Below are 26,640 nucleotides of genomic sequence, written 5' to 3'. Positions count from 1 at the left end.
TCATGCGAGCTGCTGCCCACCCACAGAAAGGGAAGAAAGTCCTTCAAATAAGTAAAAAAAAAAAAAAAAAAAGAGGAGTTGTAAATCTATGTGTTAACCCCTTGTGTCTAACATATCCCAGCCCTTGACAAGTGCCACTATCACAAGATAATCAGTGTTATTGACTATGTAAAGGCTGACACCACAAATGTCCATTCCCTGTCTGCATACCGGCAGTGGACCAGTGTTACATAAATGAGAGTAACCACGATCAGGAATTGCTGAGCCATTCAATGCCAGGACACCTAATCCTCTGGCTGGTCTTAGTCATGTCACATCAGTGACTGGAACACTTTACAGGCAGCTCCATTCAGCAGCCCAAACCATACAGATCTGGTTCTGTGCCCAGGAGTAGTCACGAAGATCTTAATATGGCACTCACTGCCACCTGTTCTTAATGTGGAGGCTCAGATTCAGGAGAGGTCGCCACTTGAGGATAGATGATCCAGCTCTAATGAGACAAATGGCACTGTCCCTCATGGGTGTAACGTTATTATAGCTCCCCCTACTGGACTCACAGAGCATAGCCTGGCAAGTATGCTGTATTTTCAAGTTGTAGCATAGCAATGTCTGATGTAGGCTTGTTTCACATTTGCCGATCTGCCAGATCCAGCATTGCTGGACACTAACGGAATGCCGTCCGGCCCCATTAACTATAATAAAGGTTTGGCGGTGATCTGGCAAATATGCAGAGAATAGGCCGGATGAATACCACTGCACGCAGCGTTTTTTCTATGCTGAAACAGCGTGCCGGCAGTGTGAAAAGTCTTAGAACCCCTGCATAACTGAAACGGGACGGATCCGTTTTGCAGCCCATAGACTTCTATTATAACAGAATGCCTCTAAAGGCATTCCATCATAGAATTGCGTTATGGTCCGTGGTAACGGAATCCATAACGCAATTCACCTTTTACCAACAAAGTGTGAACGAATTTCATAAGTGGAAATTTGCTCATCTCTAAGAATTATCTAACAGATCCCTGAACATCCGTCTACATGCACTTATCTCACAGCCTGGACTATTGATTTCTGGGTGAATATGCTCCATAGCACAATACGTCAACCAATAATTCACATCTGGGAGAGTGGGGTGACGTATAATATGGCTCTCACAGGAGAGGACCTTCCCCGAACTGTGCAATATATTCCCACCATTCACCCAATGGAGGCCAAAAGAGTGTCCTTTGTGCCTTCCAAGCTGGTATGTGTGTCACTGCAGTATCCGTGTATAGTGTCCCCTCACCTCCTGTAGTGCTGGATGACGGGGCTGACTTGCCATTTTTATAAGTATGGGAAAGCCGGGTGAGAACAGCTCTGGAGCATGTGAAGGCAGCCATGTGGGTGGTCACCCAGCTTTCCGAAACAGACAGACAGGGACATGGAGAGACCTTCAAAGTGTAACTTACCAATTCATCCTTTTATTTGAGCCTTTGTTTCTGCAAAAGTAGATTTTTATTTTTTATTTTTTTTAACTCAAAAACGCAACAGAATAAGCAGATTCCTGCCTCAACCTAAAAGAGTTGAATGCTGCCACCTATATGTACAACCTCTCATAAATCGATTTGTCCACCGTCTCCGGCACTGCTCAGAATATACAAGAATTTACCAGAAAAGAAAAGACAACACAACAAACAGCATTTCGCCATAGTCTTTTGTAGAGCATGTTGTCGGCAGTCACTCTCAACCAAATGTACAAATTCAGCTCATGAATGGTCTTCCGGACGCCTCCAAACTTTTGCGGGTGTAACAAAAACATGTTTTAGTGGAAAGTCCGAATCTGGGCAAATGCCTCCCCCTTGTAAGAGCTGCCAGAAATCATGACTGGCTGACTGCTGCCCTCTAGTGGCCGTCCCAGAGCACAGACAGTATTTTGCTGCAGCTCCTCTATACAGACAAGGATGTGAGGAGGTTGTTCCTGTCCATGTAATGAGCTTTAAGGGATTTACCATATGGTCACTCACTGTTGTCCCTTTCCTGTCCATTTTCCCTTTCATCCTCTTCCATCTCGTCTATACCTTCGTCGTCATCATCATCGAAGTATCGCTCTTCTTCATCCCGATTGACAATGTCCAAGTTGTCAAATTCTGGGTTATCATCGACTTCACTATGAAAGAAACACAGCACAAACACTGGCTTAATAAAAAGGAGGCAGAGAGAAGGGATATTCCGGATGCAAACCTTTCCTCCTACCCACAGATAGGTATAAAACGTTGAATCAGAGGAGGTCTGACTGCCAATTGCTAAAATCGGACCCCAGCACCCCCATACTGTGGAGAGGAGAGGCATGGCGCACAGTCAAGCGTGCTTATTTCCACTCTATATACCATTATGGGAGGTATGGAAAAAGCTGAGCGCTCTAACAGCAATTCTCCAGCAGGAGGCACCCTGTATCAGCACACAACATCCAATAAATAAGCGGGTCCCACTGGTTTCTGCAGGCAACTCATTCACGTTATAAATGCACCAATTATTCTAAACCTCCCACCACCACGTGGAGCATGAACACTCACTTACCTGTAGTCGAAATCTCGATCTTTTCCGTCTAGAAACCTCTGATGCATGCGGCTGACGAACTCCGCTCTCATGAGCGCCCTTTCCTCGTTGGCCAACTCTTCCTCCTCATCAGACTGCAGTTCAGAGTCTGAAGGATAAAGGACCCGGTAAGTAACGCAGGAAACGCAGAAATTGCAGGTGGAAATTCAGGCTTGGGGATGAAGACATGGTCATGTGACATTACATCACAGCCCCACAATGACGCCACAGCACCAAAGAACACTGATAAGGTGAGGCAGAGTAGTGCACTTAGGCCTCATTCACATCTCCGTCAAGCTGTCCCGGCAGAGAACCGCCTGCTGGATTTCGCCGGATCAGACATTGCCAGATTTGCTAGTTCACTGCCGGACTCCCACTGACTGTAAAGAGGTCCGGCGTTCATCCAGCTGCTTTCCGGCATAAATACCATGTTTCGTTGCATGCAATGTTTATTTGTCCGGCCAACAGCCAGCATTTGTGCCCGATCAGGCAGCCGGGGATGTGAACGCAGCCTTAGGGCTCATGCACACAAATGTATTTTCTTTCAGTGTCCGTTGTGTTTTTCTTGGAGACCGTATGCGGAACCATTCATTTCAATGAGTCCACAAAAAAACGGAAGTTACTCCGTGTGCATTCCGTTTCCGTATTTCCGTTCCGCAAAAAGGTAGAACATGTCCTATTATTGTCCGCATTACGGACAAGGATAGTACTGTTCTATTAGGGGCCAGCTGTTCAATTCTGCAAAATACGGAATGCACACAGACGTCATCTGTATTTTTTGCGGACCGCAAAATACATACGGTTGTGTGCATGAGCCCTTAGGTATATGTCGCTTCAACCAGTGAGAAAGGTAAGGTTCTTGTCCATTAGGGAGCAGTATTACAGGTGCTATTTCACACACCAAGGTCCACTGCGTGTAAATAGTGAGCGGATTTGATGTCTTTATGTGACCCACCTTCCTCTTCATTGTCGTCATCCTCTTCCTCCTCCTCTTCTTCACAGTTGTGCTCCATCTCCCGCTGAGCCTCCAGCCTCCTCTGCAAGGACTCCTCCTGACAGGAGTTGAGGAGAACGTCTGATAGACAGCTGGCCTGAGCCATATCCCGACTGTTCTGTGACATGATCTCCTCCTCGCTCTGGTACTGTCCCACGTAGTGCTCGTACATGAGGGGGTCTCTAACTCGCATCTGCTCATCGCTGAAATATTCCCCGCCTATTAAGAGAAAGAATATACATATGCAGGGTGTATACTAAGAGCAAGGGTTAAATCGACGTTCACGCACAATCATCAGGAGTCCCAGTTTTGGTGCTGGAAGTCTTCAGCTCCACTTCATATCCCTGGAAAATCACCATCCACATCAATGTCCACACATGTAGGCCACTACACAAGCCAGCAGAGATGCGGACATTGATGGAGATGGCAGGAGGTGTTTGCATAGAAGTAAAGATGCTGCAGTCCCTTTAAATGGGATCCCCACCTCGCTTACCTAGGCCCCGCCGGAGGGTTCCATCCCCACAGCTTCCGATCCCTTGTGGACTGGAAGCGCGACATCCTGTCCTTCGTCATGCGCGCCACCGTTCCAGCGAGGACGTGTCGCCAAGCAGTGAGTGACCGCATGACGAAGGATGTCAAAACTTCAGGTCCGCTGGGGACAGGACTGGAATAAAGTGCCGGTGACTAGGTAAGTACCTGTTTTTATTTTAAGCAGAGCAGATTTGGGCGCGTAAATACAACTACAGTGGGGACAACAAGCACCAGGATAAAAGCTACTCCTTTTATTGAAAAATCACATTAAAACTTCCAACGCGTTTTGATCATACAGCTGATCTTACTCATGGTATACAATGCACAAGACTAACTACACTTTTATAATGTGGCATATCAAGCATCTGTTCTTCAGTGGCATAATTAAGAGTTTTCTGAGATTTTCTTACCGACAACCTATCCTCTTGCTAGGTCATCGGTATCTGATCGATGGGGGTCCGACACCCGAAACCCCCACTGATCATCTGTTTGAGAAGGCAGCGGCGCTCCTGTGAGCGCCGATGCCTTCTCTCAGCTCACCAAGCGCAGCGCCATACATTGTATAGTGTCCGTGTTTGGTATCGCACTCGGCCTCATTCACTTCTATGGAGATGAGCTGCGCCTGGGCCATGTGACCGATGGACGCGACATCACTCGACCTAGGGAAAGCTGCGAGAAGGCAGCAGCGTTACAGCTGGGGCTCTCAGCATTCATGAGAATGAGGATACCCAAGTCACTGTGTGAATGGAGCACACGTTACCATCGCTTCAGTCACTGTTATAGGTCGGCTGGAGATAGCCGAGCTCCGTACGTTGCAGTTCCATAGACGTTGAATGGAGCGGTGGTCAGCCATTAGCACCACACCTGCATGCAGGAATGGGGACATGAACAACCTTTGACTAAACAGTAGTGTGTGATATGATATGACAGTGCAGTACCTGATATCAGCTGCTGGAGGGCGGCGTACCTCTTGTTCCGGACTCTAGTATGATGGCCTTTCCTGAGGGAGGCTTTGCGGATCTCCTTGAAGTAGAAATCAGCGGTGTAGTCACCAGATAAGTGGCTGAAACTTTCAAGATGCTCTTCTTTAAGGACCTTCCGGAAACGCTCCAGAAAGATGAGCGGCTTGGTCTTGTAGAGGTCTAGAAGCAGCGCCATCTTCTGCTCGTGACTGAACTCCGGCTCTCCGATTTGTTGGCTGCGGATGGGCACTTGGCTTTCAACAATCTCGGCAAACATATCTAAGAGAGGGGCGCTGACAAGGGCCGGGTCCCGACTTACAGGATCTTCTCGGCTACCCAAACTCCTGGCTACTTTGAGGGCCTTGGCCAGTACCTTGCCATCATCTACAATGAAGTCCATCTCATCCTCGTGTATGGGGTTCTTATCTTCTGTCTGTGTGTCCTGGACCTCCCCAGAAGGTTCTGATCCATCATCTTACAAAAAAAAAAAAAAAAAAAAAAAAATATATATATTAAATGGTTCCTGTTATTCTCAAACTCACATATGCAGAACGCTGAAGACTGAAACCACCAACCCACAGATTAGGTGTTAAAGGGGTTGTCTCACCTCGAACACTGGTGACATACTGCTAGGATAGGTCACCAATCAGACAGTGGAACCCGCACCCATCTCTAGATCGGTGCGCACTCCCAAACCTTGGGCGCTCTGAGCATGCGTGGCCGCCCTCCATTCATTTCTATGGAAGAGCCGAAAATAGCCCAACGGTGCGATTGGCTACTTTAAGGTCCCATAGATATGAATGACAAGTGCGGCCACCGCTCCATTCACTTCTATGGAAGCAGCTATTTCCGGCACTCTCAGAAACAAATTGAGGTCAGCTGCGCTCTCATTCTTTTTGGGAGCTTCCTTCTAGAGATAGGTGCGGGACTCACATGTATCCGACATATCTTAGTGATGTGTCACCAGTGTTCAAGGTAAGACAACCCCTTTAATTGTCTGGTCACTCAGGTTTCCAAGCTAGGACCCCCGCCTGTGTGAATGAAGAGGTAACGCCCCCGTTGCTCCTAGAGGCTCATTTGCATATAATAAAACATCATTTTTCTCAGCAATGCGGGCACATATGGACATGGGACCAACACAGATGCCTTCAGCTGCCAAGTGCACATGTAACAGGTCAGCCCGTGTCATAGGGACAAATCTGCTGACAGATACCCTATAAATAGTCGGTTACTGGTGTATATTTGGATGTACTGGGGAATTTTGTGATTTGGATCCAGGGGTGGTCTGGGAACTTAAAAGTAGCCCTGGACAAAAAACAAAAGTGGCCCCAACAAGTCCAGAATGGCTGCTAAGGCTGGATTCCCATCACGTTTTGGTCATCCGTTGATTCATTTTTTCCCCATCACATTATACACTGCTCAATTCAATGGTTACGACCACCCTCTAATCCTGCAGTGGTGGTCGTGCTTGCACACTATAGGAAAAAGCACTAACCTATTCGCACTCCCAGACACCAGAGAGGCTGATGCTTTTTCCTATACTGTGCAAGCACGACCACCACTGATGGATTGCAGGGTGGTCGTAACCATGGAAACAAGCAGTGTATAATGTGATGGAAAAATGAATCCAGCCAGCAATGGAAGCAACATGTATAATAAAAAGTATATTAGTAAGTTGCTCGTATTAACTTTCTCTACATAATAAATGCCATTGGCTGAAGTGAGACAACCCCTTTAATGGATGCCTCAGACAGACGCCATACAGCGGCATCTGCCACCACAGAGTTCCATTGTAAAAAACAAAACAAACACACATGTTTCTTTACTGGACTTTGCAGGGTGGAAAAGATGACAATTAGTCTTACCGGTAATTTGATTTCCCCAACGCCTCCACACCGGCAGTGGTAGGAGCTTGATCCCACCTCCCAGGGACAGGAAACAACAGCGGAAGCCCAAATAAAGACGCCTCCTCCTCCATACTCCAGTTAACAACAGAGAACCGAAGATAATTCATAACAGCAGAACATCTTATAAACACAGTGACATATTTTTTTTTTAAACAACCACAAAATATTTGAATATAGACCACACAAATGTATTATTTTTTTTTGGGGGGGGGGGGGGGGGGGGGGGGGAACCCCAGTGCCGTTGTGGAGGCTAAGGGAAATCAAATTACCGGTAAGAGTTATTGCCATCTTTCCCCAACGCCTCCACACCGGCACTGGTAGGAGATTTTCAGAGAAGAGATTGGACAACAGCCGAAAAGGACTTTACGTCCAAACGCCAGATCCTGGTTAGACATAACATCAAGTTTATAATGCCTGAAGAAGGCCATGGGGTTAGACTATGTGGCAGCTTTACATATCTGATCCACAGAGGCCGCCCCCCCTTTCAGCCCAAAAGGTGGACAAAGCCCTTGTGGAATGGGCCTTCAACCCCAAGGGAGGAGAGACTTTCTTTTCTTTATAACAAAGGACGATGGTCATTTTTATCCAACGGGCTATAGAAGCTTTAGAAGCAAGCTCCAAGACCCCTGTTTTTTCCCTGAAATTGAACAAGGAGATGGTCTGACTTCCTAAAGGAATCTGTGGCCTAAAAAGGTATGCTAGAAGACACCTCCTGACGTCTAAACGGTGAAACATTTTATCCTGATCTGAAGATGGGGGATGCACAAAAGGGTGGTAATACAATTTCCTGCTGGCAGTGAAACTTAGAAAAAAACCGCAATTAGACTTACCGGTAATTCCGTTTCCTTGAATCCACCATGACGGCCCACATTGAGATTGACCCTTGACCTCTGTAGGGGCAGGAACACATAGAGAGTTTAAGAACCCCCCACCCCTCCACCTCCTCAGTGCTTTACAATTACCCGAAAAGGTGGAACAAAAGTAAAAGGATATTAATCCATACCCTTAAACTCCTATCTATCCTAAAGTACGTAAGTATGAAAAGATATATTCGTAAGCATATATCTCCCCCTTTTTTTTTTTTTTTTTTTTTTTTTGGGAAGGGGAATAGTATGGGCCGTCATGGTGGATTCAAGGAAACGGAATTACCGGTAAGTCTAATTGCGGTTTTTCCATTTCATCCACCATGACGGCCCACATTGAGACATAACAGATAACTAAAGGGGTGGGGATAACGCCTGTAAAACCCTCCGGCCGAAAAGAGTTTCATTCGAATCCGGATGATTAAGACGGTAATGTTTTACAAAGGTATTGGTGCTTGACCAGGTTGCAGCCTTGCAAATCTGGTCAAGCGAGACTCCTCCCTTCTCAGCCCAAGAGGAGGCAGTGGCTCTAGTAGAGTGGGCCTTAACATTATCAGGACTGGGCATATTCTGGAACCTGTAACAATATTCAATGGTGGATCTGATCCATCTGGCTATGGAAGACCTAGCTAGTTTCTTTCCCTTATTTTTCCCTGAAAACTGAACAAGGAGATTGCCATCAACCCTAAAATCCCTGGTATAATCCAGGTACTGAATCACTGTATCCCTGACATCTAAGAGATGTAAATTAACACTAGACCCTGAAGATTCAGATCTGGGGATGGAAGGTAGAAAGATCTCCTGTTCCCGATGGAAGGGAGAGACTACTTTTGGGAGAAAACCTGGATCGAGAGTTAAACGGATGTGATCTTGGGTGATCTGGAGGTAGGGTTCCCTACAAGAAAGGGCCTGGATCTCTCCAATACGTCTTGCTGAGGTGATAGCAATTAAAAAGGCAGTTTTTAGGGAAAGGTGTTTTAAAGAGATTTCTGATAACGGTACGAAGGGAGGTTTTGTTAGGCCTTCTAGGACTATGTTAAGGTCCCAAGTAGGAGCCCTTGATTTCAGAGAGGGTCTCAATCTTGAAACCGCTCTAAAGAACCTTCTGATCCATCTGTGGCTAGCTAGGCTGCAGTCATAAAAGGAGCTGAGAGCAGAGACCTGGACTTTCAGGGTACTAGGTCTTAGGCCCAATTCCAAGCCGCACTGTAGAAAATCCAAGATCCTATTGATGGGAGGGGAGGAGGTGTCTGGGCGCTCCACTCCTAACCAGGAACAGTATCTCTTCCAGATCTTTAGGTAGATGGCAGACGTCACATTTTTCCTACTGGCCCTTAGGGTAGATATCACTTTTTCTGAAAGACCCCTGTTTCTTAATGTCTCGCTCTCAGGATCCAGACTGACAGTTTGAATATCCCGGGGTCTGGATGAAGTAGAGGGCCCTGGACTAGAACATCTTTCTGGAAAGGGATTTCCCATGGATCCTCCAGCGATAGCTGTTTTAGAGTGGAGAACCAACTCCTCTTCGGCCACAAAGGGGCTATTAAGATCAGAGTAGTTGGTTCCCCTAGGAGTTTCTGGATGACCCTGGGAAGAAGAGGTATTGGGGGGAAGGCGTAGGCCAGGTTCCAATTCCAGTATATCGATAGGGCATCGATTGCCCAGGGTCTGTCTTCCCGGTTTAGGGAGCAGAAGCATTCCACCTGCGCATTCTTTCTGGAGGCGAACAAGTCTACCTCCGGACGGCCCCATCTTTCCGAGATCTTCCGGAAGATGTCCCTGTTCAGAGACCATTCTCCTGGATCTATCGTCCTCCTGCTCAGGAAATCTGCTATCGTATTTTCGCAGCCCTTTAGGTGGATGGCGGAGAGAGATAAGACGTTCTCTTCTGCCCAGGAGAAGATTCTTCTTGCTAACGCACCCAAAGGCCGTGACCTTGTCCCTCCTTGATGTCGCAGATAGGCCACCGTTGTGGTGTTGTCGGACATTACTCTTAGGTGTTGCCCTTTTAAAAAACTCTCTCCCCTTACTAACGCCTCCAGGACTGCATACAGCTCTCTGTAGTTTGAGGATTTGACTCGTATCTCGGCTGGCCAGGAGCCCTGTAGAAGATGATCTCCAATCTTTGCACCCCAGCCTCCGAGGCTTGCGTCCGTGATAACCTGAACTGCCGGATGGTTCTGCCACTGTAGGCCTCCAAGCAGTCTTCCTCTTTCTTTCCACCAGTCTAGGTCTGTTTTTACGGCCTGCGGGATCCGGAAAGTCTTGTCCAGACTTACCTGCTTCCCGTCCCAGATGCCTAGGATCCAACTCTGGATCACCCTTGTGTGGCCTTGGCACCAGGCAACCGAAGGGATGCAGGCTGTTAGGCTTCCCAAGAGACTCATGGCCTTCCGGATGGAGCAACTGCGAGACCTCTGAAATGCTCGGATCTTTTCCACTAGAGTCGTGGCCTTGTCCTGAGGGAGGAAGGTTCTTAACAGGGATGAGTCCAGCTCCACACCCAGGAACCTTATTCTCCTGGATGGGATTAGGGTGGATTTCTTTAGATTTATGATCCAGCCTAGATTGTTTAGGAATTCCGAGAATCTTTGCGTAGCTCGGAGGTTCTCTGACTCTGTTTTGCCCAGAATCAGGAAGTCGTCGAGATATGGGATGATTGTAATTCCCTCTTGACGAAGATAGGCCACCATCTCTACTACTACTTTTGTGAAGACCCTGGGGGCCGAGGAGATACCGAAGGGAAGGGCCACATATTGAAAGTGATGGATTGATCCGTCTTGACCCTTTATAGCAAATCTTAGATACCTCTGAGAGAGATGATGAATGGGGACGTGGTAGTAGGCGTCCTTTAAATCGATCGATGTCATGAACGCCCCCTTCAGGATCAGGGGAATTATGGATGGGATTGTTTCCATCCTGAACCTCCTGTATAGAATGGACTTGTTTAGGGGTTTCAAGATTATAATGGTGCGAAAGGATTGGTCTGGCTTTTTTATTAAAAAAAGGCTTGAATAAAACCCTCTCCTTTCCTCTGGGATAGGGACCCTTTGAATCACCCCTAGGTCCAAGAGGTCTTGGACGCCCTGCCAAATTTTTGGAAGTTCTGATCTGCGCTGGTGTGAGATGCAGAATCTTCCTGGGGGGACTGATGCGAATTCTATCTTGTAGCCCTGAGAGATTACATTTAGAACCCAGGGATTTGAAGTTACCTGTTTCCAGGAAGATAGAAAACCCATCAGTCGCCCCCCTACTCTGGCGTCACTGCTGTTTGTTTGGTCTATTTTGGGGGTTGAGTATGAAGCCTCTTCCTCTCCCTCCTTTGGGATAGCTCCATCGGCCAGTTTTCCCTTTCCCCCTGTAGGATCTCTGCTGAGGCTGGAATTGACGAAAGGGCTTCTTTTTAGAATCTTTCTCCTCTGGGAACCCCTTTTTCTTGTCTGCTGCCCCCTCTAGGATTTTATCCAAAGTGGGACCGAAGACAAATTCCCCTGAGAAGGGGATGGAGCAGAGTTTAGCCTTGGAAGCCTTGTCCCCAGACCAGGCCTTCATCCATAACGCCCGCCGGGCTGCATTAGAAAGAGCCGCATCCTTGGCTGAGAAGCGGATCGACTCTGCAGAAGCATCGGCCAGAAATGCAGTGGCGGAGCGTAGAAGAGGGAGCGAGTCTCTGATCTCTTCTCTTGGGGTTTTATTTTTCAGGTGTACGTCCAACTCCCCCAGCCATATATACATTGCTCTAGCAACAGAAGTAGCAGCGATATTAGTCTTGACCCCAAACATGGCTGATTCCCAGGATTTTTTTAGGAGCCCGTCCGCCTTTCTATCCATAGGATCGTTTAACTGTGAGGAGTCTTCAAAGGGTAGAGCGGTCTTCTTTACTACCTTAGCTACTTGTAGATCCACTTTAGGGGTCTGATTGTAAAGTTTGCATTCAGTCGGATCAAAGCAGAGCCTGTTTCTGAACTCCTTAGGAACGCCTAACCTCTTCTCCGGGTCTGACCATTCTTCCATTATCATCTCCTTTATATTTTCATTAATAGGAAAAACTATAGGGGATTTAGATCTAAGGCCCCCAAACATTTCGTCTTGTACCGTACGAGGTTTAGGGGTATCCTCGATACCCATTGTGGATCTAACTGCTCTCAGCAGCTCCTCCATTTCATCAGCGGAGAAGAAATATTTTTTATCCTCGTCCGGAATTTCTCCGTCAGACAAGGGTTCCTCATTAGGAAATTGTCTGGACGAGATGGAAGCCACTTCCACCTCCTCGCCCTCAGAGGAGGAGATAGCGGACAACTTGCGTTTCTTGGAGGGGATAGGAGTACTAGCGGGGGTTGTCAGGGTGGCTAAAGAGGACTTAATTTCGTCTGCAATAAAAGATTTCATTTCAGACAGAATATCTGGTTGTTCTTCTTTCCAAATTTCCGATGTGCAAGATTTGCACAACCTTTTTTTGTAGTTCTCAGGGAGACGCTTAGAACAAGCGCAGCATTTTAGGAGTTTGGACTTTGGCTTTGACTCCTTGCTACCCTGGAGAGGAAACAACCAGATATGCCAATTAAAATTTCAATGTCAAAAGACTGAAATATATACCCCCCAGAAGGGGACTCACGGTACTGGCAGTAGTGGGATCAGGGCCTTCCTGGCGGGGAGCAGGTGTCTCAGACATCGCGGTGCTGCAGGCAAGAGCTGGAGGGAACCGCGGTCTACTTCCTTTTTCAAATTTTCCCGGCGTCTGACGTCATCAAGCTGCGCCTCTAGTGACGGCAAGAGCCGGTGACACACGAGCCTATGAGAGGATGCGTGCGGCGTCCGGCCTGCCTCCTCGTACCTGCTCCCCCAGCCGGTCACAAGCGCACAGCATGCAGAGGAAGAACGTCCATACCGCATACCGCACACCGCGCGCCCGTGAATCCGGCACCCCCGACTGCTTCCCTAAGGAGGGAAGGAAGTACGAGAGGTATGGGGGAGGACCACAGGCCTCAGCATAGGCCGAGACGAGGGTCCTCGATGTTCCAAGCTGGCCAGCCTTAGCCCATGCCGCGGGAGGCCAGCTGGAGAACCTGCAAGGTAAAACCTAACGATGTAATCCTCCCTGAGGAGGATCCTCTCCACGTGTTGGCCCCTGTAGGGGCAGGAAAACACTGAGGAGGTGGAGGGGTGGGGGGTTCTTAAACTCTCTATGTGTTCCTGCCCCTACAGAGGTCAAGGGTCAATCTCAATGTGGGCCGTCATGGTGGATGAAATGGAAAAATACAATTCTCAGAAAACCAGGGAGGGCCTAAGAATCACCCAGAACCGTGAGGTATGGTTGTTTACAGGAGAAGGCCTGGATCTCCCCCACCCTCCTGGCCGTAGTTATAGCAGTAAGAAAGGTGTTTTTTAGAGTCAACATTCTTAGGGATAAATCTGAAAGAGGCAGGGCAGGACCCTGATGGAGGAGGAAGTAGGGAAAACCAAGACCTCCTCAACTAAAACGGGGCAATCACTATGACCTGTGCCTCTTCTTCTCGTATCTTCATCAGAGTCCTCGAGATTAGAGAGAAATGTGGAAATGCGTAGAGGAGACCCTTGGGCCATGGTAACGAGAGAACATCTATTTGATTTAGATTCTCCCAGGGGCAGATGGAATATAAATTTTCTACCTTCCGCTTTGACGCAAAGAGATCCCAGACTGGAAGCCCCCACATCTGTGAGATTTGATTGAATATGTCCTGATTCAATGACCATTCACCTTCTCTGAGAGACTGCTGAGAAAGTCCGCTAAGGTATTTTCTTCTCCTTTTAAATGAACTGCCGAGATGGAACTTTAGGTTCTCTTCTCCCCACTTGAATATCATCCTTGAGACAGCCGCCAAGTACTTGCTCCTCGTCTCCCCGTTGACTATTTAGGCATGCCACAGTCGTCGCGTTGTCTGAAATGGTGGTGTTGGATAGTTGGTTTCAGACTTAGGAAGGCACGGAAGACAACTGTCAATTACCTCAGATTTGAGGATGCTGAAGACATCTGGAGATTCCATACCCCCTGTACCAGTTCTTATAGAGCCTGGGCACCCCAATCTTGCTGCTTGCGTCTGTGGTCACTGTAATCTGGTCCCTCTGCCGCCACTGCACTCCTGTTTGTAGATGTTTCTCCACCGTCCACCAGCTTAGTGATTTTTTTCACTTGCTGAGGGACCTTTATTTTATTTTCCAATGAACTCTGTCTTGTCCCAAGATGAAAGACTGCAGGATCCTGGTGTGGGCCTGAGCCCAATTCACAGAGGGTATTGTTGACGTTAAAAGTCCCAGCAAGCGCATAATGTCCCTTATCGATGCTGTCCTTTTGGAACAGAAGATTCTTACCTGAGTTACCAGGTTGATCTGTTTTTCTTGGGGCAAAAAGGAAGATAGATGCTGGGCGTCCTGAAGTACTCCCAGAAATAACCTCTGCTGGCTTGGGATTAGTTTTGACTTTCCTTGGTTGATGATTGATCCTATGGAACCAAGGGTTTCTTTCTTTCAGCCCGCATCACCCGACCAGGACCTTAACCAGATGGCTCCACGGGTAGCGTTTGAAAGAGCAGTAGACCTTGCCGAGAGCCTCACCAGATCTGCTAAGGCACCTGCCAGCAAACTTAAAGGGTTTCTGTCACCCCATTAAACAGTTTAATTTTTTTTCCTTTACTAATAATCCCTATAGTGCGATCTCATGATACATAAGCAAATTAATCATTTTGGTTCAGTAGAATTTGCTAAAAATCGATTTTTAAAATATGCTAATTACCTTGCTACCAGCAAGTAGGGCGGCTACTTGCTGGTAGCAGCCGCATCCTCCGATGGTAATGACGCCCCCTCGGCATGCTGATTGACAGGGCCAGGGAAGGGAATCGTTCTCTGCTAGCGCTGTTAGAATTTGAAATCTCGCGCCTGCGCCGTACCTGTCTTCAATCGGCGCAGGCGCACTGAGAGGCGGCCCCTCTCTCGACCGCTCCATCCTCAATCCGCCTGCGTCGATGACGTCATCAAGTACACCCGGAAGAGATTTATTATTAATAATCGTTGGTGGTATAGTGTTAATAACTGTCATTTTTATAAAATTATTTATTCCCATTTCGTTGGTGGTTTTTGTGGCAGCATGCTAATTATGTACATACTTACCTGATTCGAGCATCCAGCGACGTCAGCCAGACTCTCCGCCTCCTTCCAGCGATGCCGGCGTCTTCTCTTCCGGGTGTACTTGATGACGTCATCGACGCAGGCGCATTGAGGATGGAGCGGTCGAGCGAGCGGCCGCCTCTCAGTGCGCCTGCGCCGATTGAAGACAGGTACGGCGCAGGCGCGAGATTTCAAATTCTAACAGCGCCAGCAGAGAACGATTCCCTTCCCTGGCCCTGTCAATCAGCATGCCGAGGGGGCGTCATTACCATCGGAGGATGCGGCTGCTACCAGCAATTAGCCGCCCTACTTGCTGGTAGCAAGGTAATTAGCATATTTTAAAAATCGATTTTTAGCAAATTCTACTGAACCAAAATGATTAATTAGCTTATGTATCATGAGATCGCAGTATAGGGATTATTAGTAAAGAAAAAAAAAAAAACGGTTTAATGGGGTGACAGAAACCCTTTAAAGCCTGCTTAAAAACTGGGAGAGAGGAGATAATTTCTTCCCGGGGGTTACCGGCTGCTAAATGGTTTTCCATCTGGTTAATCCATACAGACAGGGACCTAGCTGTGCAGGTCGCCGCAATAGCCGCTCCCGTCTCCCAAGATTTTTTGAGGAGCCCTTCACATTTTTTTTTATCCATGGGGTCCTTCAGTAACTTCATGTCTTCAAAGGTGAGGGAATATTTTTTGGGGAATTCTAGCCACTGGGGCATTAATTTTCGTTTTTTTTCCCCCCATGCTTCACAATCTGCACCTGCAAATAGTATTTACGTTTGAAGGCTTTTGAAATAACTGGTCTTTTTTCGGGGTCCTTCCATTCCCTAGATAGAATATCCCTAATATTATCATGAATAGGGAACACCCGTCTTTTCTTTTTCCCCCCAAATCCTTGAAACATCTGGTCCGGGATTGATAAGGGTTTCTTAACCTTCTAATTTCATAGTAGCCCGTATAGTTTTTAACCCCTTAAGGACTCAGCCCTATTTCACCTTAAGGACTTGGCCATTTTTTGCAAATCTGACCAGTGTCACTTTAAAACGCTTTGACTTATCCAGGCCATTCTGAGATAGTTTTTTCGTCACATATTGTACTTTATGACACTGGTAAAATGAAGTAAAAAAAAATCATTTTTAATTTATAAAAAAATACCAAATTTACAATTTTTTTTTTTTTTAAATTGCAAATTTCCAAGTTTCAATTTCTCTACTTCTATAATACATGGTAATACCTCCAAAAATAGTTATTACTTTACATTCCCCATATGTCTACTTCATGTTTGGATCATTTTGGGAAGGATATTTTATTTTTGGGGGATGTTACAAGGCTTAGAAGTTTAGAAGCAAATCTTGAAATTTTTCAGAAATTTTCAAAAACCCAATTTTTAAGGACCAGTTCAGGTCTGAAGTCACTTTGTGGGGCTTACATAATAGAAACCACCCAAAAATGACCCCATTCTATAAACTACACCCCTCAAGGTATTCAAAACTGATTTTACAAACTTTATTGACCCTTTAGGTGTTCCACAAGAATTAATGGAAAATAGAGATACAATTTCAAAATTTCACTTTTTGGGCAGATTTTCCATTTTAATAATTTTTTTCCGGTTACAAAGCAAGGGTTAACAGTCAAACCAAACTCAATATTTATGGCCCTGATTCTGTAGTTTACAGAAACACCCCATATGTGGTCGTAAACCGCTGTACGGGCACACGGCAGGGCGCAGAGGGAAAGGAATGCCATACGGTTTTTGGAAGGCAGATTTTGCTGGACTGTTTTTTTTGACACCATGTCCCATTTGAAGCCCCCCTGATGCACCCCTAGAGTGGAAACTCCAAAAAAGTGGCCCCATTTTAGAAACTACGGGATAGGGTGGCAGTATTGTTGGTACTAGTTTAGGGTACATATGATTTTTGGTTGCTCTACATTACACTTTTTGTGAGGCAAGATAACAAGAAATAGCTGTTTTGGCACCGTTTTTATTTTTTGTTATTTACAACATTCATCTGAGGGGTTAGGTCATGTGATATTTTTATAGAGCCAGTCGATACGGACGCGGCGATACCAAATATGGCGGGGCGGTGCTGGGCTCCTTCACGCTGGACTCATCTCACGTACAGGACACATCTCAGGGTAATTTGCATATGGATCAAATCGGTTTTTTTCCACACTAAAAGCACACAGAGCTATGGAGACTGGGTATTGCGGATGTGCTAGCGACCATCTAGCAACCCATGTCCTCAGCTCTATACATCAAATCCAGGTGACAGGTTCCCTTTAACAAAAAATCTGTATCCTCAGGGAAAAATAACGGACGACCGGAGCAGTCTTCAGAGGAATCAGAGTCCCCAGATAAAAGTTCTCCATCAAAAATCACCTACGTCCAAGGACAGATCCACAGATTTTGAAGTAGATGGATGGGGAGAGGAGCGTGCCATACGTTGGTCTATTTAACCTCATCCCTAATAAGGGTTCTAAGGTTTTCCATAAATAAAAGGCGATTCTTCCGCCACCACTTTTAACGTGCAGCGTGGGCATAGCGGCCCTTTACAAGCAGTGGGAAGGTTCTTCCTGCACATGACATTTCTGTTTTGAAGATTCACCACCCGTGGACCTTGCAGGGTCAGCCTCTTTTACCTAGGGAGTATTGTACTGGGTTAGAGAGTGGACCCAAGGGGAGACCCCAACACCAGAACCCGGGTGGTGAAGGAAAATCCCATCCATCAACCCCATAACTAAAACGGAGGAGGTCTCTTACCGGGCTGAGGGTCTTACTGGGATCTGCAGCTCTGCGTGGGGCGTCAGTATCAGCGGAGGACATCTTGCTCTTTGCTCAGCAACCGCAAGCTCCTGGGATCGCAGAGCCATTTTAAAACTCTGCGTCCCGCCTTTCTTTTGGCTCCGCCCCCCACGCCAACTCCGGGAGCACTTCGCGCTTCCTTCGGGCCACGCCCCCGGCCGCCCCACATGCATAATCACATCAGCAGCAGCTGGAAGCGTAACCCGTACTGCAGAGGAAGGGTAATGCGGCGAAGGGTACATCAGGAACCTCCTGCCCAACGAGGATCCCCTCTACCATAGGTAAGAACAGCCCGGGATGCCAGAGGGTCAGAGAAGGAGAGCAATGCTCCACCCGGCACCTCTGTCCCCTGCCCCCAAGAAGGGGAAGGATCCCAGGCTGAGCATCAAATCTTCAGCCAGCGCAGTGGCAAGGCGTCCACCCGTCCTGAGGGACCGGAAACAACAACTGGAGTATGGAGGAGGAGGCGTCTTTATTTGGGCTTCCGCTGTTGTTTCCTGTCCCTGGGAGGCGGGATGAAGCTCCTACCAGTGTCGGTGTGGAGGCGTTAGGGAAAGCGTGGGGTGTTGCACTTTTGTATCCTTTTTTTCCCCCAACCTGTACATTAAACAGATTTGAAAAACGTGATGTGAACCCAGCCCAAGATATTTTTGCTGAAAGAGGCTCAGCGTCTCCATGACAACCATCCACAGAAGTCAGCAGGATTTCTCAGTAGTGCAGTCTCAGATCTCAGAATTAGGGTCCATTCACACGTCCGTTGTTTCTTTCCTGATCTGTTCCGTTTCTTGCGGAACAGATCTGGACACATTCATTTTCAATGGGTCCTGAAAAAAAAAAATCAGACATTGAGCTGTCCGATTTTTTTCAGGACCCATTGAAAACGAATGGGTCCAGATCTGTTCCGCAAAAAACGGGACAGATCAGGAAAGAAACAACGGACGTGTGAATGGAACCTTAGGGTTCATGCAGTGTCCGTTCCGTTTTTTTTTTTTGTGGACCGTATGTAGAACCATTCATTTCAATGGGTCCGCAGAAAAAAAAAGTTACCCTGTGTGTATTCAGTTTCCGTACGTCCGTTATGCAAAAAAAAAAAAAACGTGTCCTATTATTATCTGCATTACGGACAAGGATAGTACTGTTCTATCAGGGGCCACTCGTTCCGTATCCATATTTTTTGCGGATCTATGTTTTGCGGACCTGACTATTCAGGACTCTCCATTCCTCCCATGTTGCCTCCGCTCCCCTATCAGTTTCTATTCAAGATGGCGGCCATCTTCTTAGACTTCCCCATGCCTAGGCCTGTAGAAAAATCCAGTTCCCTCAGAGGGTGGCCGCGTGGCGTTTTTGGCACCAGCCCATCCAGATCAGTGTTACAGAAGTGACTCCTGTACCTCTCCATCCTCCCATAGATCACCATGGTGATTGCTCCAGTAGATCAGAGGGGGTGGGGCCTGTGTAGTCATGTGGACAGGGGCGTGGCCACAGTGGCATAGGCTCTGTCATGAAAGGGTCGACCTGTGGTAGTCAGTCTTGTGTGACGCTTTGGCCAGCCACATTACACAGCGCCATACGTGCCTCCGCAGTCACCATAGGAAGTGAATGTAAACGGAGTTCAATAACATCAGCACTGCATAACCGGTAATAATGGCGAGTACAGGGCAGCCACATGCTGGTTCCCGGGCACAGCCAAACATCACAAACCCCGCCCTGAGCGCAGAACTTACCGACCACCTGCTTCTTCTCCCCATCTTCTGCTTCTGGCTCCGATTTCCCAGCCAACTCCTGACAAACAGGACTGGCCGCCGCCATCTTACCCCTCCCGGATGTCTAGCTTCTCCAACCGGAAGTGCGACGACAGCCATCTTACTACACCCACAGGGCGCTTTACCAACCTAGCGCCACCTTGCTGCTCCCGGGGCGTGTTACACCGTAACGTTGTTTGGGGCTGTTCATGTCCTGGCATTGTGTCATTTTAATTATTTGCGAACCATACACCGTGTTTGTAAAGCATAAGTCCCGCCCCTTAATCCCTGGGCGTGCTCATTGTACTCTATCACGTGTATAGGGAGCGGTTGCTCCTAGCAGCCAATCAGGTTGCTTCTTTCGTGTTCAGCACGGTTTGTTGAGAAATGAGAGCAGGAATCGGATTGGTTGCTTTGGACATCTCCATCTTCTTCATGAGCCTGTGAGGCTATGTTGACAGGGTTGATTTTCATCTGCCTCTGCAATGTCCACAAACCTGACTAGGAGTGCCCATTTGTGGGCGTGGTTAACATAAGCCCTGCCTATTTTTGGGCCAGACCAGCTATTTTTTAAAGTAATTCTAGGGTCGCTGCAACCCGCAGGTTGCGCTATGACCCTGCACTGCTACACCGATTCAGGATGATGCCAATGGCTGCCAAGATCGCCGTGTAGCCCAAACCTGCACACATTGCAGATTATGTGCCACTTGTCCACATGGACTCTCGTGTGGAAAATCCACAGCGTATTAGGCCTCATGCACACGATCGTTTTTGTGGTCCGCATCCGAGCCGCAGTTTTTTGCGTCTCGGGTGCGGACCCATTCACTTCAATGGGGCCGCAAACGATGAAGAGGCATTTCTACAATAGGCCTTCCGTTCCGCAAATTGCGGAGGGCACACGGGCGGCTCCCGGTTTTTGCGGACCGCAAAAAAAAAAAGTCACGGTTGTGTGCATGAGGCCTAAGGGCTCATGCACATGAACGTTTGGCCTCCGTGCCTATGTTGTGGACCACAAATAGCGGTCTGCAAGGTGCGGGCGTCGTCCATGTGCACTCCGTGGGGCAGATGCGGACCCATTGACTTGAATCGGTCCGCGATCCGCAAGATAAGGCCAAAGATAGGCAGGGACCCAGAAGCGCTTCCGATCCGTGCCTCCGCACTGCATAAGATACATGTCCTATCTTTGGCCGTATCTTGCGGATCGCTGACCCATTCAGGTCAGTGGGTTCGCATCCCCACCACGGAGTGCACCCGGCCGGTGCCCTGCAATACGGGCACATGTGCATACAGTACCAGCAGAGTGTATGAGATCAGACAATCCTTATGAGCGCTTTGCTTTTTCGGTCAGTGCGGAAATTGATCTGCCGCGCGGGTTTTGAAATCCGCAACTTGTCAGTTCTTTGGGCATTTCTTTTATTCAAATTTCACCCAAGATCTGCGGCAAAACAGGATCAAAGCCACACCAAAACCCAGAAGTTTTTGGTGCGGAAATGCACAGAAATTCACATTGAAATTTGTGTAAAATTTCTGCAAAACTGCCGCCACCCGTGGGCTTCCTTCCAGAGTTCCTGAGCCTTTTCTGTCCGATAATCCAGCTTCTGTTAAACTCCATACATTACGATCCATTAAAAATACAAGCTTTGAGGTTCCATCTTCTCATTTTAGGTAATATCTAGGGATGAGCGAATCGACCTCGCATAAAACTTTGTTTCAATACTGTACGGAGCAGGAGCTCCCTACAGTATTAGAATGTATTGGCTCCGGTGAGACAAAGTTATTACTTTGCTTAACTTCAGAAATGAAAGGGAGTCTGTCGCCTACCTTGGGCCCGGCGGTGATGCGTGAACAGCCTATAGGGAAATATGATGCCACAGGGCTGGCCGGAGTTTACTGAGGGGCGGAGTTAGGCGCGAGTGAGGCGGGGGAACTTGGGCACTTTCAGAAAACTCTCCGCCCCTGGGCACTTGCGACGGCTCATTCGCATATGATAAAAACGACTTTTTGGGTGATTTGAAGCATCTGAAGAACTAAACACGGGTAACATCTGTGTCATGTGCCCCACTGAACAATGTCACCTGTTTAAAACCGGTCAGGTAGGTGACAGACTCCCTTTAATACTGTAAAAAAAACATTTCCCGAACTCGGGTTGGGATGACTCCCATCCATGGAGACCAGTGTCCTGACATTTAGGGTCCATTCACACGTCCGCAAATGGGTCCGCGTCCGTTCCGCAATACCGGGAACGGGTTCGGACCCATTCATTCTCAATGGGGCAGAAATGGATATGGAGAGCACACACCGCATTTTGCGGCCCCGCAAAAAAAAAAATAGAACATATCCTATTCTTGTCCGCAATTGCGGAGAAGAATAGGCAGTTCTATGGGGGGTGCCGGCCGGGTGTATTGCGGATCCGCAATACACTACGGACGTGTGAATGGACCCTTAATTCTCTTTAAGGGGTTCTCTGGGATTTTTATATTGATAGCCTATCCTCAGGATAGCAGCTGATCAGTGGGGGGTGATTAGCAGGTGAGCTTATCGTGGGGGAGGGGGGCTTCTAACAAAAGGTTAAAGGGGTTTTTCATAGATTTTCATATTGATGGCCTGAGCTCAGCATAGGTCACCAATATCCCGGGACCCCTGCTGATCAGCTGTTTGAAGAGGCCACGGCTCTCCGGTAAATGCTAGGCCAGTGATGTCACATTTGTCGGTCACATGGCCTAGGCACCGCTCAGCCCCATAGAAGTGAATGAGGCGGAGCTGCAATACCAAGCACGGCCACTAAACAGTGGACGGCGCTGTGAGGAGGCGGTGGTGCTCACTTGAGGGCAGTGGCTTCCTCAAACAGCGGATCACCGAGAGATGGACCCCTGCCAAACTCATATATGAGTCCCAGACGTAAGACCCCCACCGGTCTAATAGTTATCTCCTGCCATGTGGACAGTAGATAACTTCAGATTGCTGGAATACCCCTTCAGGCTACATGTAGATGATGCTGATTACACGCAGTTTCTTGTGCGGAAAAAACGCAGCGCCATTGTGAATGAGATCAGACAAACCTCTTGCACACTTTGCTTTTTGGTCCCGTGCAGAAGATGACTTGCCGTGCGGATACCGAAATCTGCTGTGTGTCGAATATGTTTGCGGTTTTTGGTGCAGATTTTACCCTTTTTAATAGAAGGGCGAGATCGGCGGTAAATCTGCGTCCTTGTGCAGGCAGCCTTAGGCCTCATTCACAGTCAGTGTTCGGTCAGTGATTTCCTTCAGTGATTTTGAGCAAAAACCAGGTGCTGCTCTAAACACAGAACAGGAGCAGATCTATCCCTTATACCTGATGTCTGTGGAGGCTCCAGTCCTGGTTTTGGCTCAGTCACCGACGTGTGAATGAGTCTTACATTAAAGGCCTTTTACTGGGGGGTGCAGTGAAGATGCCACAGCTCTCCTGACCATCAATATCAGATCAGTGGTGGAAGCCAAAGACAGGCATCCTCTGTCAGACCTCTACTGTTCGGATATTAATGGTCTTTCCCAAGTTCAGATCATCATGCCAAAAATGCTTTAAAAGGGGTTTTCTGAGATGTTAATACTGATGACCGATCCTCTAGGTAGGTCACCAGTATCTGATTGGTGGTAGTCCAACACCCGGGACCCCTGCCGCTGCCTCCTCACAGGTTACCCTAGGCCAGTGACGTCACGTTTATCAGTCATGTGGCCTAGGCGCGGTGAATGGCACCGAGTGCAATACCAAGCACAGCCTCTATACAATGTACGGCGCTGTGCTCGGCATTCACAGGAGCGCCACTGCCTTCTCAAACAGCTGATTACAGTGAGGGTCCATCACCATGCTGTTTGTTTAAATAAACCACTTTGGATTTACTACACTGACGAGTGCTGCGGATCTTTGCATTTCTACAGTGAGGGTCCGACACCTGGGACCCACGCTAATCAGTATTAAAATCCCGGAAAACCCTTTTAAAGTCCTGTAGAACCCCTTTTCTCACACGGTGGCTTAAAGGATTGGTGCAGAGTAACAGTGTTAAGATGGTCAATGGTTCCCTCTGCTGATCGTAGGGGGCACGTACAGGTGAGGGTTTCCTAATGAAGCCTCAATCACGTGTGAGGGATTTGGACAGTTAATAAATCGGAGGCGATTTCTTTCCATTTACAGGACACTTCCCTACATGCCCATAGTTCACAAAGCCTCTCTTTGCCGACGTAGTAGTTAATACAGTAAAGCCTGCCGACACATTGCTTGTAACACCCGACAATCTGAGGTTTACACAGGGCATCCAGAATTATTTTTTTATACTATTTGCCATATTAAAAAAAAAAAATCTAAATTTACTTGTATTTAAAATGCTGCTTCGCTTATAGTTTGCATCCCTCTTCGCTGGCCAGGGTGCCATGTACCAGAGGAGGGGGATTTTAAAGGGAACCTGTCACCGGGATTTTGTGTATAGAGCTGATGGCCGCTAGCACATCCGCAATACCCAGTCCCCATAGCTCTGTGTGCTTTAGTTGTCAAAAAAACGATTTGATAGATATGCAAATTAACCCGAGATGAGTCCCGTCCCTGACTCATCTCACATACAGGACTCATCTCAGGTTAATTTGCATATCTATCAAATCGTTTTTGTTTTTTTTTGACACAACTAAAGCACACAGAGCTATGGGGACTGGGTATTGCGGATGTGCTAGCGGCCATCTAGCAACCCATGTCCTCAGCTCTATACACAAAATCCCAGTGACAAGTTCTCTTTAACGTTAGAAAAATTAGAACATTTTGGTCATTACTACAAGGTGACTTCACCCAACAATTCAGCCTACGTGAGAATATAAGCAAGTGTGCATGCTGGGAGTTGCAGTGTCAAACAGCTGTGCCGCAGGTTGCTGACCCCCTGGTGTAGATGCATTTTTGGCATGGGGTGGAACTTTTTTTTATTTTTTATGATGGTTTGGTTTCTGCAGCTTGTTCATTTCACAGTACATAGCAGCTGCAGAATACCGTTCTGTGATAAATCCATCAGGAGGCTCAGTTTACAGCCCCCCCCCCCCCCCCCCCATTCTGAATGAAATTTTAAATCGATCATTGATTAGTTCATGAATCAGCTTAGAAGACTGAGCTAGTTTTCCCGGTGTACAGCATTCTGCATCTTGCTATGTACAGTGAAACACATAAGCTGAAGCAGCTAAACGATATTAAATCTGAAATACAAATCTAGGCAAATAAATTAGAATATAAATCAAAAAGTTAATTTAAGTCAGTAATTCTATTCAAAAAGTGAAACTTGTATATTTTATAGACCAGGGATGCTCAACCTGCGGCCCTCCAGCTGTTGCAAAACTACAATTCCCAGCATGCCTGCACAGCCTACAGCTATTAGAGCATGCTGGGAGTGGTAGTTTTGCAACAGCTAGAGGGCCGCAAGTTGAGCATCTCTGTTACAGACAGTGATCTATTTCGTGTGTCTATTTCTTTTGTATCATGATGACTATGGTTTATAGCTAATGAAAACCCAAAAGTCAGGGGAGCACATTTACGCCGATCTTCTTTTCCCCCTCTGCGCTGCCATAAGATCCTCTAAATTAGGCGCATCTGTGGCAGTCCATGCACCTGGAGTAAAAAAAAAAAAAAAGTACGCCAGCTTCTGGCCGGTGTAGTATTTTACCTACACTTGTGCCAATTTAAGTAAATTTGCTAAGGCTGGAGTCCTAGTTCCGGTACGGCTCTATCACGCCTATCTGGCATACACAGTGCAAAACCAGCCGTGTTACAAAATATTGTCGCAGGCAGAAAAGAGGACATGTGACACTTTTTACATCTAAGTCCCTTAGTAGATGTGCATCAGGATTTCTTAAAAGGAGAATTTTGTGAAAAAGTTGAATATTGTAGAACAGTTATCAGCAACCTTCAGTACTCCAGCTGCTGTGAAACTACAACTCCCAGCATGCAAACATGCTATGCTGTTCTCACAACTCCCATAGAAGTAAATGGAGCATTCTGGGAGTTGTAGTTTCAGAACATCTGGAGAGTCGGAGGTAGCTGATCCCTGTTGTAGACTCATGGTGTCGCACTCTAATCAGCACAAAAAACACCTGCAAAGGTTTCCTCAGCCTTTAAATGGTCTCTCTGGGTCAGTACGTTACACAATCACCCAGGAAGACTGCTGACTTGACAGTTGTCCAGAAGACAGTCATTGACACCCTCAAGAAGAACAGTAAGCCACAAAAGGAAGGTTACGGCTGAAGAAGCTGGCTGTTCAGAGTGCTGTACCCAGGAGTGAAGAGCCACACAATCTTAACTGCTTGAGGTCCAGTGTGACGTTTCCACATTCAGTGATGGTTTGGGGAGCCATGTCATCTGCTGGTGTTGGTCCACCGTGCTATATCAAGTCCATAGTCAATGCAGCCATCTACCAGGAAATTTTATAGAGCACTCCATGCTTCCCTCCAAGCTTTAAGGAGATACTGATTTCATTTTCCAGCAGGACATGGCACCTGCCTACACTGCCAAAAATACCAATACCTGGTTTAAAAACCATGGTATCACTGGGCTTGATAGGCCGGCAAACTCGCCTGACCTAAACCCCATAGGATTCTCTATTATCAAGAGGAAGATGAGAGACACCAGACCCAACAATACAGACGAGCTGAAGGCCGCTATCAAAGCAACCTGGGCTCCCATAACACCTCAGCGGTGCTACAGGCTGATCGCCTCCACATTGATGCAGTAATTCATGCAAAAGGAGCCCAGACCAAGTATTGCGTGCATCTACTGGACAGACTTTTCTGTAGGCAACGTTTCTGTATTAATCCTTTTTTAAATTGCTCTTATATAATATTCTAATTTTCTGAGATCCTGACTTCTGGGTTTTCATTAGCTGTAGGCCACAATCATCACACAATGTGTGGAACGAATCTATAAAATCTATAAAAGTTTCACTTTTTGAATTTAATGACTGAAATAAATTTTGATGATATTCTAATTTATCGAGATGCACCTGTAAATAATAATAAAAAAAAAATATATATATATGTCTCCAAAAAGGTGTCCAGCAGTGTATTAGGCTCCTCCACCATGGTCTGATAATCAGCGTGCCTTATCTGTGCCCCTCCTTTAAAAAA

At 47.2% G+C, this 26,640-nt stretch overlaps 1 protein-coding gene across 2 annotated transcripts; it reads right to left on the bottom strand.

The window, feature by feature from the left end:
• Positions 1 to 1,466: 1,466 nt before the first annotated feature.
• CCDC97 (coiled-coil domain containing 97) lies at positions 1,467 to 19,598 on the bottom strand. Of its 2 annotated transcripts, none has more exons than XM_040406149.1 (5): positions 19,498 to 19,598; positions 5,035 to 5,532; positions 3,527 to 3,784; positions 2,554 to 2,680; positions 1,467 to 2,143 (listed from the first exon to the last, which is right to left on the bottom strand). In XM_040406149.1, exons 1-5 carry the CDS (start codon positions 19,580 to 19,582, stop codon positions 1,993 to 1,995), a joined length of 1,119 nt encoding a protein of 372 aa, XP_040262083.1. In that variant the 5' UTR covers positions 19,583 to 19,598; the 3' UTR covers positions 1,467 to 1,992. The 2 variants fall into 2 exon arrangements, with proteins under 2 accessions (XP_040262083.1, XP_040262084.1); XM_040406150.1 differs by lacking the exon at positions 19,498 to 19,598 and adding an exon at positions 13,970 to 13,976.
• Positions 19,599 to 26,640: the final 7,042 nt, after the last annotated feature.

Source organism: Bufo bufo, chromosome 8 (assembly GCF_905171765.1).
Source record: "Bufo bufo chromosome 8, aBufBuf1.1, whole genome shotgun sequence".
Classification (NCBI taxonomy): domain Eukaryota; kingdom Metazoa; phylum Chordata; class Amphibia; order Anura; family Bufonidae; genus Bufo; species Bufo bufo.
Note: the sequence above shows the minus strand (reverse complement) of the source record. Positions and strands in the feature narration are given on the sequence as shown.